The sequence below is a fragment of the Pectinophora gossypiella genome, chromosome 14 (assembly GCF_024362695.1).
Source record: "Pectinophora gossypiella chromosome 14, ilPecGoss1.1, whole genome shotgun sequence".
Classification (NCBI taxonomy): domain Eukaryota; kingdom Metazoa; phylum Arthropoda; class Insecta; order Lepidoptera; family Gelechiidae; genus Pectinophora; species Pectinophora gossypiella.
The window spans coordinates 7,860,593-7,873,830 of NC_065417.1; the positions used below are offsets into that span (position 1 = coordinate 7,860,593).

At 35.4% G+C, this 13,238-nt stretch overlaps 1 protein-coding gene across 1 annotated transcript; it reads right to left on the bottom strand.

Moving 5' to 3' along the window:
- Nucleotides 1-6,989: 6,989 nt before the first annotated feature.
- Nucleotides 6,990-12,733, bottom strand: LOC126372333 (ATPase family AAA domain-containing protein 5). The gene is made up of 3 exons (XM_050018031.1): nucleotides 12,515-12,733; nucleotides 8,516-12,046; nucleotides 6,990-8,356 (listed from the first exon to the last, which is right to left on the bottom strand). Exons 2-3 carry the CDS (start codon nucleotides 12,037-12,039, stop codon nucleotides 8,095-8,097), a joined length of 3,786 nt encoding a protein of 1,261 aa, XP_049873988.1. The 5' UTR covers nucleotides 12,040-12,046; nucleotides 12,515-12,733; the 3' UTR covers nucleotides 6,990-8,094.
- Between the last annotated feature and the right edge of the window lie 505 nt (nucleotides 12,734-13,238).

Genomic DNA, 13,238 nt, shown 5'->3' on the forward strand with positions numbered 1-13,238 from the left:
TAAAAAGAAGGGCGGAGGAAGGAGCTTACTCTCCTCGACAACCAACCACCAACAACCACCTCACCTCAACTAGAAACAAGTTTTATCCAGTTTCCGATACTTGTCGGCATAATTTCTGGACTTCCCAGACATTTTGTGAACCCTTATCTAATGAGTGTGCGCAAATGTTTGACAAGCCAAAGACTCTGTAACTAGTTTAGATAGGTACAGTAAACAAGGGTCGAAATGGTCCCGAGAGTGATCGAGTTATGAGCCCAGTCGTCAATTGTCATCTTCTTACTGCTTATTGTATACTTCAAATCAGATATAGGACATCGTGTTCCATTCCATGACATCAATACAATACCTAATTAAGCATTTCTTAACTCTAATCTTAAGCATAACTAGTACCTGCTAATTCTAAATACCTACTCGATTGATGTGTCTATTTGTTATTAATTGCTATGATGTTATGTAATAGTAGGCACCAGTTTTGACTGTTATTTTCTTTGAAATATATTTTGTTGATATTATGTAACTTATACGGTCGGTAATTCGGTGGCCTAAGCTTGACGGTCAGTCTATAATAGAGTTGATATTACCGTTAACCACCTTACCTGACTATTTTACTCGTCATATTTTAATGCGTATCCAAAAACTTAAAAGAGTTATGCAAAACTTTTGTAAGTATTTTATTGTTCTGATAACAAATAAAGTTATTGCTACTATAAAAAGTAAGGTATGGCAATGAACGGTTATATCAACTCTATATTATGTACTACCATCAAGTTTAAGTAATTATGCCACCGAATTTCCGATCTAGTTATATCTATAAGTGCTGTAATTTACGTCTAGGTAGATAGATATTATATATTTTGATATTTTTCATCACTGTATTCGAATGTATCGTATCTAAGTATTTGTAAGCGCTGATCGTAGTGTGATAGTAGAAGGAGACTGACATGATCTTTACTCATAAGTATGTTTGTAATAATCGAATGAATAAGTTTTTGAAATAACCATTCTTTAATAGTCCAGGTTTTTAAACTAAGGCTAAGGCTACACTGCAAGAGCTTAGCTTATTGCTAACTGCCTAGCGACGTCACCGATGTGCCGAGGTTTTTCTTGCAGCTTCTTTTCCCGGCTATACAGGTTGTGAGAAGCTGCAGTAGTTTTAGGCGGATGAGACGTTCGTTATGTAAAAAATGACGATTCAAAGAGTAACTATGTTAACTACTGAATAAAGATATTTATGAATTTAAATTTGTAGTCGGCCAATTTGTATAATGCCAATTTAATTTTACATGAAACTCACGCCCACTTCCCACCGGGGTGAGCAGAGACTATGAAATTTCATTTGCTTCGATCCTGACACACTTCTCTTGCTTCCCCCACATTCATCAATTGTTTCATATACGCACGCTGGTTCAGAGTAGATCGTACTAAACGTTTTCTAAGGGCGTCTGTCTCCAATTTGATCAATGTACGTCCTTCTAGGTGATAGGTAAAATAAGTATATTTATATACTTTTCGGAAAATCAACAGCATTAAATATTGCAGAAGTATATAGGATACTGACAACCTTGTATTTTTTTCCAATTCTGTTGGAATCCTAAAATTATGCGGATGCTTACGTAGTCGGTTGGTACGGTCACGAGCATTAATATGTATACACTTTGATAGCATGTCACATTAACTTTTGACAAATTGAACTGTAAGTCTCACTAAATGTCAAATATGTTAGTGCGACAGAGTCCTAAAGTGGGTACATTATATTGCTCATGACTGTACTTAGCAATAATGAAAGCTCTTGCAGTGTGTGTGGCCTTAGCCTTAAAGTAACATAACTTACATCAATTCGGCTACCTGTTACTTTTTTATGCTGTAGTTGGTTTAAATGTGGATATTACAGTTGTATATAGCATGTAAATAATGTCAACGTATACATATCCAAACATATGATCATGTAACGTTCCTCTGTATTAGTAAGTATCTTCGAATTGACTTTGCTCTTGTAAACTGATTAGGATATCTGCGAAACTATAGACATTACGCGTATGGATTTTACACCTGGTTTATTGTTCCTTATTTTATAGATGATGCTTCATTTGTTGCGTGAGGCATCAGTAACAATTTTATTTGCTCTTCCACTTTTTCTCGCATAGACACGACAAGGCGGGATAATACATAGCCGCATGACTATCTTAGGTTATCAGTAATATTTTTACAGAATTGCATTTTTTACCTATTAACCGTTTGTTAACGCAACACTTTTCCGAACAATACTTTAGCCGGGATTTTACTATACGAGTATTCTGGGACCGAATTCGCTCGGGTAACTACTCTGTGACTGTGATACTGGCCGCGAGTCAATTTATACAATACAATACAGAAACGAACATATTGCACATATAAACACAACACTAAAAACAATTACAAATGTGACAAGAGAAGTACAATCGGCGGCCTTATTGCTAAATAGCAATTTAGCAAGGCGACCTTAGGGTGACTGAACTTGCTACATATTGGAGTCGGGGACGATGCAATACAGGTATAAGTAAATAGTGCAATATAACTTAAAACGATCAACATAAAACATACATACATACGCATACACATACATACACACACATACATATAATACACACATATACAATCATGAGTAATATCATATACGCACTTTAGAACCCTGTCGCACTATCATATTTGACATTTATGACGCATAGCTACACGGTTTAATTAGTCAAAAAAGTTATTGTGACTTGATATCAAAATGTATACATATTAGTACTCGTGACCGTACATACATAAGTCATAGTATTTATAGTCGGTTTGTTTGAATTTTTTGAACGATTTCGGTTGTTTTTCCTGGCAAATTGAAGCGGACGACTCCCGAGGCTGAATACGTACATTTTCTCTATTCAGGCTATTGATTTGTATTCAGAGGTCCGTCAGACCTTCAGAAGTTTGTTTCCCTTTTCTTATATTTATGATCTTCTCTTTACATACATATGCGTACATTACACACTACCTCACCGCACTCAGTCAGAGAGTACTCGTAGGTATAGTAAACACCCGGCTTAAGGCGATTCTCACACTGCCCCGCATGATACATCGTAGCTCGTGGATGCGTATTCTTCCGTTGCTTGTAAGCATCTCCGTTTGTATAGAAAACACGCACAGTCTAACACACAGAAAATCCGCATGAACGCGCGTGGATGCATTTTCTGTGTGTTAGACCCATGCGGGGCAGTGTGAGAATCGCCTAAGATTTTGTTGTCGTTTGGGATATAAACTGTATGACTGCTTATTGATTAGTGAATACAACATACTGATTTGACAATATTGTATCCAGCATGTTACCGCGCGGGTAAGTGCTATAAAAAACAAAAACCATGTTACAGCATTTTGCAGTGTATAGAAGGTATAGCATTATTGCTTAATTAGTAAATTCCTATAAAAAAGTTTAACCTAACCTGTATAAGAAACACTGCAGAAGTACCTATAGATGTTAGCACACTGTTGTAACATATTTAAAAGAAAACGAAAATAAACTGAATCGGAAAATAAAGAATTTCCACGGAAAAATATTTCGTTTTATATTATGCATGTCACTTTTTGACCTAAAGACTCGTTATGATATCAGATACCTTACTTCAACGTAAATTTTCATCCATTAGTAAAATGAGTGGAATGTTAGAAATACCTAGATATAAATAATTTAATAATAGTTATTCCGAGTAGATTCGATGTACCAAAAACGTTCGTACCGTATCTGATTTATGAGTAGTAAATGCGTAGTTACGCGTAGAGTACATCTAACGTAACTGCAAAGTAAATAATATGATAAACAACCAAAGTAATCAAACCTCCACTAATGAACAGAACATCCCTTTAAAACTTCCTGGTATTCATTGCGTTTCTCTAATTATTAAATAACTTGTAATGTGTACTACATTGATTTAAAAGATGTATTGCTATTGCAGTTTCTTCATTTCTTCCCCTCAGCCATAACACCTTGCGAAATGGCGTAGATTCAAAAATGTTAACTTGACGTTCAACAAGTTTATCTATAATTACGCTGAATAAATGATTTTGATTTCCATGAACAGAAACTCCCTTAATCATCAGAACATCCTCTAATCAACAAATCGTCCCTAATCAACAGAACCTTTCCTCAACAAAACCACCAACCCTTTACACAGTTGAATATTTTTGATATCCTAGACATAAAAACGTTTACATCTCTTGCTTACCTAATCGTTACAAGAATCATGTCAAAGGCCTTCGGGAGCTCAATCTCGACACCATGGTGGGTGAGTTAGGTTTCATGTACCGTACAACCACACCCCTATGTGACTATATAAAAATATACCTATAGAACAGGGAGTTTAAAATGGCCAAATTGTATGGCATTTCGTTTGCATTGCGCACTTACTTTTATATGCGCAAATGGAAAATTGCAATAAGTATTAGTTTTTTAAACGAATTGGGTCGTGTACTAGGTTCAAGATAAATTATGAAATTCTGATTACTAAATAAAGACAGATCTAGAACTAACGAAAAACATTTTCTTTTTTCTATTTAACTTATTTATGAATTTTAATCAAGAAAAATTTAATAGTAAGTCCTACTTTTGTCACGTTTTACTATGACGTCACACTGTGCTTTGTGTTTTGACGTTTAGTAAAAAGTAACTGATTTGACTAGTTGGAAACTAGCCTATTGCTTCGATGTAGCCATTTCAACCCCCCAGGTTCCGTTCTTCAAAACACAGTCATGAGTTTACAAAATTAAAGTATTTATTTCGGATATCACATATTATTATGGTATCACGTCACACAAATTGCTTACTTGCCCGAAAATTAGACAATAAAATGCAAGACAAGAAAAAAATAAGATTTTATGAAAAATGTTTATTAAAGACAATAAACTAAGACAAATTAGGTTTAATAAGTTACGAGACGCACAGTGGACGAAACACCGTGTGTGGCGGTGTCATCGTATGGCACGCACTCGTTGGGTTATTTCATTGATTGGCTCCAAATTTTGGACTCTTGAGGCGACTATCTCTTGCGTCGACGTGTGCGAGATCGATGTGACGATCGTGAGCTCCATTCCAAACTGAGGTCGCTCACTGAGGGAGGTGTCTCCGGGAACTGGGCGTCTGACGTCCACCGACACGATGCACACACCGGCTTCGGCGACTCAAGCACCTTACCCACCGGCTCACACGCTCCTCCGTACGACTCCAGAATATGCTTATAAGCGCACTCTAAAGGCTCAGGATTCCGGCCCCGAGCAGCACTCAACCGCATACGAACACAAGCGTGGCAATAGCCACAAATATCCCCGAGGACGCTGCTAACCATGACGAATGCTTGTGACTTGTCCAGTTTTGAGACTAACGCGCGCGCGATACGGCGCAGGATATTTATGCAGGGATCCAGTGGCGTCGCGCACGCGACACGTGATAACCCCCGCCCTGGCGCCGTAATAACGATCGAACTACGAACTCAGCAAAAATATAATCTGCAACTCACTGGTTGCTATTTAAAGCTATCAATACGTCACACTACCGTACCGTGAAGAAAGCAATTAGACCCAGTTGCAGAGGTCGAATAGATAGACGTCAATAAACCTCAGGATAAACTGATGAGAAATGAGAAAGGTTAAGCTGATGTAAGATGTTCTTGTACTTGCAGATAGAAAATATTAAGTTTCAAAAAACGTGGTTTTAATGCCTACACGAAATTAATGTATGTGTAGGCATTGTGTGTAAGCATTTATAGTTGCGCATTTTAAGACAGTCGGAAAGCTACCTATTATTTTTATAGTTAAAGTACATAGCTTTTGCCCCCGGCTTCGCTCGTGTTAAATTCAGTACCTAAAAGACCGACGTAAATGTGAATGAGGATAACAAGTTTATCCAGACTGCTTTGTGTCTAAAATTTTCCTAAATATTCCAACCTAATAGATGTCGCCGGCTCAAAATTGTCATGTTCCTAAGATAACGGCGCTCCAGATTCCAGATGTCAACCAGAAAATACCGGTTAGCTAACCTCGATAGCACCAGTGGCTGCATTCAGTAATTTATTTATGCAAATAATGCCGTATCAAACAAATAATTTAGTACGATATTTAGGGTACTAATGTTGATAATTAATGTTTATAAAATGAACTCCAGTTGGTTTTCCCAATTTAAAAAGAAATGATCTGATAAGTTGATATTAAAATCGTACATAGTCAGTTTTTTTTAAACATTCTCTATTGCGTGGGCTCTTTCCGTACGATAGCAAAAAAAGATACGAGAAAATAACGAAACGACAAACAAATGTAATGATTTTGAAAATAAAATGAGTAGGTAACGAATAGTATGAAAATCATATTTATAGACCATTCTAGAGACAAAACATACTCGTACCTATCTGTCTACTTAATGAATTCGAATAATCCACTTTGACCAACACTCCAATACCATTTAATACTTAATTATTATTCCTATTATTTTAATTTTCCCTTGATTTAACGTAATAATTCATTGTGTCATACATATCATACTCGAAAGAGGACTGCAGCGCATGTTACTTGCATTATTATTATAATTACCGTTCTAAATATTTTAAATTTCTTATGAAAAACAAAATCACGAATTTTTACCAGAAAAGTATTGGTGTCAAAACATTTCTATTTAGCTATATAATTACACCAACTGCCGTTTTCTACAACAGATTTATCATAATCTAAACAACGCCCACCAAGTAAACGATGATATTTCTGGAAACGCATAGGCCGTTCTGGCAACTTGACAAAGCCCTTATCTCGCGGACAGGGTGTAAACAAGTAAATGCTATTTATAAAGCCATACAATAACTTCACTTTATTGATCTTTACGAAGGCAACAAGCACTTTGGAGACTTGCTATTGTATGTATGTATGTATATATAAGGATTGTCATACCTTATCAAAGTGGTTTACTTCACGTGCCTACATCTAGAAAAAATACAAAATTTATTTGGTCGTAATATATTTAATGTCCCACACTCAAGTCAATGAAAAATAAAAATCTTTACTCAAAAAACTGATAAAAAATATTAACAACGAACTATTACAATGCAGTACACTAAGCATATATTTGTGCCAAAACACCTTAAAAGACACAAGAAGGACATGTTCAAAGTAATAAATAAGGGCGTGATAACATGCGCTGTAAATAGGTTTTCACGCGAAAGGACATAAAGTAGATAAGGATGATTTATCAGAAAATTATAAATATAGGTTCCGAAAATATGATCTTAGCTACATAACGAATCCATCGCGTCGTTAATACTTTAAGGTCCGTGCCCACTACACCGCATGCGTCCCAGTACAGGTAAAAAGATATTCTTTGTATGAATTTGAATGGCGCAACGCCCAGTAGACCGTCGCGTCATCGACCAACACCGTAGCGTGACTTGTACGGAGCAGCCAGAATTCCCAGTGAGAATATTTGTTGCTTTGGGCGTTGCTGTGGGCATAGTAGCGTCAGGCACGCGCCGGGCCGTGCCTAACACGGTCCTAGTACGATAAAATGTAGTGGGCACAGGCCTTTAATAAAACTTACTAGCCAGTATCTTTAGTGTGACGTAACATGTGATGAATTTTGATCCCAAATGATTCTTTTCCTTTTGTTTTGTTATAGAATTTAACATAATAATACATGAAAAAGAAGCCTTGTTTTCAAAACTAATCTTGTAACTAAACAATTTTCGTAACTCGTGAGGTGAATAAATTAAGACATAAGTAACGTTGTAGTGCAGAGTACAAGTTATTTTGGCTGATTTCAATGTGTAGTTAACTAATACTTGTATTAAAATGCAATAGATTTTCCTTTTTTTAACTGTTTCCCTAATTCTTATTTAGTAAACAAATAATTAATTCTAGCTGGAGTCAAAATAGCATTCCAGAAAAAAAAAAACGTAATGTTCAAAACATTGACAAATTGGCCATCGCAATACATCGAGTCGAGATATTACATGTCAATGAAACAATTAATTAATTTACTTTAAACACAGGCTACAAATCCACAAATGGCTACCCATGATAATTACAAATTGCTTAATTTTATAAATTATACTATTCATCCTTACCTCTAAAGTTTAAACTATCAGCAAGACTGTCGAATGCATCATTTCTACCCATTGAATTCATGGATTTGAGGTAGTGGCAGAATCTGTTGTGTCTTTTCGAAACTATGTCTACTTTCATCTTCTCTGTTCTGCAAATTGATCGACACGCTGACCAATAGTCGAGTGCTAATCCTCTTCTGTCTAAAATTGCAGATGGGTTTAGAATTGTCGTCAAATAGTCATGCCGCGAGACTATCCGATCCTTTTCCCTGAAAAAGCATATTTGGCAAGTTAGCAGAGGATGTCGTGGAAAAAAATGTTTAAAATAATAAGTACTCTATTATCTCCCGCTGGGTAAGGCCTCCCATCTCATCTTCCAATTTATGTCTAGATTTATATTATAAGAAAACTAATTGTATACTTTTTACCTTTGGGCTGCCATGTCAGGAAAATCCAATATTGCGTTTCTTTCACACTGCAGGGATGTCTGTGCCTTATCAATATACCCTGTTATGATATCTTGAATGATATCATTAGTAACTTCATGGTGTTTGCTATAATTCTCCAAGTTCTCGTTTTCAGACATGCTATCGCTTTCCGAAGTGTACCATGGTTCAGAAGTAATGTTACAATGTGTATTTGGATTTTTGCTGCTATAATAGTCCGAAAATGAAAATGCGTCTATTACACTAACAATTGATTCTAATTCTGATGTCCTCTTCAATTCATCAGTATTAGCGGCACGCTGACGTTGACCATTAAATGTCTCATTCAATAGGGTAGGTACACTCCACCACGCATTCAGTAAATCCAAAGGATATCTAAGATGTCGCAAATTCATTTGTTTACCAAAAAAGCATCTCCACGCCTCGTTAGAAAGTTCGCCAGAGTTTTGATTTTCGTCACTATCTGCCCATGATATGTTTGAGTTCTCATCATCAAGACTCGATTTAAATTCGCTATTTTGAGAAGTAGCCTCATCTGGTTGAAGGCAGTCTTGTGCAAAAGAAGTTACGTAAAACTGCAAGAAATTTATAGACTTCCTTATATCGCCTTTAAAATAATCTAAAACCTTAGCTCCTAATCCTGTCCAGCATGTACCAGTGTCGACTACACACATGATGTCTAACCAAGTTCCTAGCATTCTTGGCGACAAGGGGTGCATGTTTATGATTTTTCCACATTGTACAAATTTTTGCAAATGCGGATAAGCCAACGTTCTCGTAACTAAAATTACGGGTCGTTTCGATGTTTGTGTCAATTGAGCAATGGCTGAAGAGAAACCATCATCTTGCTCAAACACTATATCAGCATCATCAACCAATATTAAAGACATCCCAGTTCTAGTGCTCTCTTGGCTAGAAGTTTGTTGACTCAGTGATTCCTCTTTACTACTTGATATCTGCAATGACCCTGCTTTCTTTGGCCGTCCCCTTTTGTTAACTTTTGTAGTTATTGTCTCAGTGACATCCTGTAACTTTTGCGAATTATCTATTCCTGCTCTGTTAACCTTATGTGATTGTGTTGCTTCTTGTAGATCCTGTAACATCACTTTGCCAGTTCTCTTGCTGCTGGCATTCACCTCTATTACTTTTATAGCTAATTCTGTAGCTACCGCATAAACAGCACTTGTTTTTCCACAACCTACTGGACCAGTTAACAAAAGTAAATTGTTTAATGACCTAATGTTGTCTTTACTATTTGAATCAGAATCATAAAAATCAGAGGAATCTGAGCTTGCAAGTGTATTCTTACGCTTAGTTTCATTTTCAGTCCATGATTGCAACCATTTTTTGATCTCCTTTATACTTTCAAAATTCCCAATTAAATGTTTACTAGATGTTGCTTTAAACTTGTCTGTCCAGTTTAAGTAATCTGGGTTCTCATTTGAAATATCTGTAACTCCATTTATTACTTCTATGCTGTTATCCAGCTCTGGTATGGTACATTCTTTAAATTCGCCTTTACTTTTGCTTTTTAATAAACGGAAAGTGCGGTACACTGGAAACTTGGGATATCGCTCTTTTATATTTTGCAAAAGTCCAGTTGTGTTAACTTTGAAAGGCAGAGTAGTATTGATACAAATGTCTGTTTGAGAAGGAACAATCAATTTTGTGAATAAACTGGCATCATCTTCGGCAAATATAACTTCATCATAGTTATTTTCGGGTAAATCAGGCAGTGATGCAACTGACGTAAGAATTGTAGGTTTAACTTTTTGCTGAACATGTACCACTGTTGGAAAATCATTGCTTGTCTCTATATGCAAATTTTTCTGTTGAGCGATGACTTTTTTTATTTGATCTGGAACTCCACTGTAAAGAAATTTCTGTTTAGCTTCAATTTGTTCTGGATTGAGCTGTGGTTTGCAAACAAATATAGGTGCTAATTTAGTTGCCTTCTTTTGTGTTTTCTCTTCTTGCTCTAAATTTTTTGACGGTTTCCTAGGTTTAGAAATGGTCTCAGAATCTTCATCAGACACAATAATTTCATTGGATATTTCCTTATGTTTAGATTTATTTTCACAATGTTTTCTTTTTTTCGGTGTGAAAATGTGCAGCTCATCATCTGAACTAGATAGTTGCACATCATCTACATATTTAACTGGTCTCTTTATATTCCTTTTTGGTCTTGTTTCTTCTGTTTTTACTGGGTTTTTAGATGCTACAGTTTCAGATTTATCTATTTCTATTTCTGCTAAATTCTCTTTGCGTTTACGTTTTTTCCTCTCACTGCTACTATTTTCATTAGCAAGACCATTAGGGACGTGACTCTCAATTTCCACTTCATTGTTAATAGTATCTAATACATTGTGATCTTTCAGAATCTCATTTGCAGGCTCTTTACTTAAACTTAACTTTTTCTTTTTCATTCTTTTCTGGCTTTTAACACTTATTTTCACTTTTATAACTTCACTAGTATTCTCTCCACCATCATCTACATCTAAAGAAGTGTCTGACTTTTTTTCAAGTTTCCTAAAATAGCAAAGCATATTTTCTTTCTTCTTGATAGATGGAGACAATTTTTTTAGAAATTCATCGTCTTCTTTAGGTATAACCTTTTTATCTGGGCTAATATTTCTAGATTTGATGACATCTTGGAAAATGTCCACTAACTGTAAAGACTTTGACTTACTTTTCTTGCTGTTATTTGATTTTGAGTCGTGATTTAAGATTTCCACTACTTCTGTTACTTGTTTAGTACTATCTATGTTTACTTCCTTTTCATTCTTACTCTCATTTGGTTTTTTGCTTGCAATCATGCTTTTTAGTCTCTCTGCTCTCTTTTCCATTTTTCTATTAATACACTTTTCTTGGTATTCTTCTAATTCCTTCTTTTTCAGAGCACCTTTTGCTTCTGCCATTTTTTGTAATGCTAAATTTCTTTTTACCTTGATGTTTTTCTTTTCTATGATATCCTGCTGTTCAGATGGATCACAAATTTTCTCCTTACCTGGAGAATTGCTTCCAATGCTTTTATTTCTAGAATCCATCAGTAACTTAAAAGCATTTGTTTGCTTTTTTTCTTGTCCTTCAGGTGTCACAGAGATCTGATCCTTCTCATTAACTTTACAATTTTCTACTACGGGTTCTGAACTATCAGATTTGATCTTTTGCTTTCTTCTACCCATTTTAAATAGGTAATTTCTTGGCCTTAATTCTTCAATGTTATAAACACTTTCTGAACTTTTTGTAGATTTACTGGGTGATTTTATTTTTAGACAAGATAGGAAAATGTGGGACACATCTATTACTTCTGGGTCTTCCTCTCCATTTTTCCTCAATTTATATTTACGTAACTTCCTTTTAAGTGCTTTATCACACTTGGGTTTGAAGCTGTGTTTACACTTCAATACATGTCGAGTATTATTGTTGTGTTTATCTGAGATTATGATACCTTTTTTTACTTTTAAGTCTTCTTCAAAAATAGTTGGTGCTATCAAAGTTGACATAACTTTCCTGAAAAACAAAACAAATAATCATGAATAATTAAGTCTTTATAATTAGTATTTGAAAAAAATATGGAAAGAGGAAGGAGAGGTTTTTGCTCATTAATACTTTGAAGTTAGTCAATATGTTTGCTAAAAATATCTTGAGCTCACAGGTTATAAATAATTGTAAGTAGGTACTGTAATGCTGCTGTGAGCTTATTTTTTGATTATCTAGGCAACCCTAATTAGATTTATCTCACAAAATGTCTATCAAAGTTGTTTGACAGCTGTAACATGTGAAATTTAAAAGGTAGCTGTTATATTGTCAAGTACTATATCTTAGATTGAGACAATTTTTGCATGAAAATAAATACATGAAATAGTACATTCTAGACAAAATAACAACAGTAATGCTGAATGACTTAATAACAGACAAATTAGAATTCTCCATAAATGATTTAAACTAATCATTATGAAAAAAATATCAAATACAAACCATGCATATTCCCACACCGAAAGATGCCAAATTGTGCATTAAACATTACCACTTTTATAATGATTTCGTCGTCTCTTCACTGTGGTATTGTTTGTACACGAACTAGGAAAATAATCCTTTACTAATTTCAAGTGTTACACAAGTTTCCCGTGATATAATCGCATTATTTACGTAAAACATCAAATTGGCGGCATTCTTACGATTACCATCACCTACCAAAAGTTGAAAAAAGTCTGTCAAAATGACAAACAGAATGGCAATAGAACAGAAAGTCAGAAACTTACAAATCAAACTGTCATATAATTTCAGAACGAAAGGTATGTATTACATCACCACCTTCACATAGCATACTCGGTCTAAGAATCTGACTCTCGCCATCTGACATGTTAGTCGAATCAGGTGGTTGGTAATCTTTGGGGCATACAATAGGAGAACGCATTTGGTCTATTATGTTGGCGACATTGAAAAAGAAGAAAAAAAAATTTTCGTCTCGATTTTGTCTGTGGTCTCGATCTTGTGGGAAACTGTAATGCACGACCATGATAAAGCCCAACCGAGTAATGTACATCCAAATATTCCGTGACCATATGTACACGGATTATCATCGCGTACATTCCGTGGCTGCGAATTAACACCTTGGACAAAAGCGACACAAGGTGATAAAGCCCATCCAAATATTCCGTGTACACTTCCTCCTATTGGTCGATCGCGCTCGTTGCCTATT

Bases quoted from the DNA above. Each gene is read 5' to 3' on its own strand.
- LOC126372333 (XM_050018031.1), bottom strand. From the start codon at position 12,039: ATGTCAACTTTGATAGCACCAACTATTTTTGAAGAAGACTTAAAAGTA. The intron at 8,357-8,515 runs GTAAAAAGTATA...ATGCTTTTTCAG, and splicing joins CCTGACATGGCAGCCCAAAG to GGAAAAGGATCGGATAGTCT.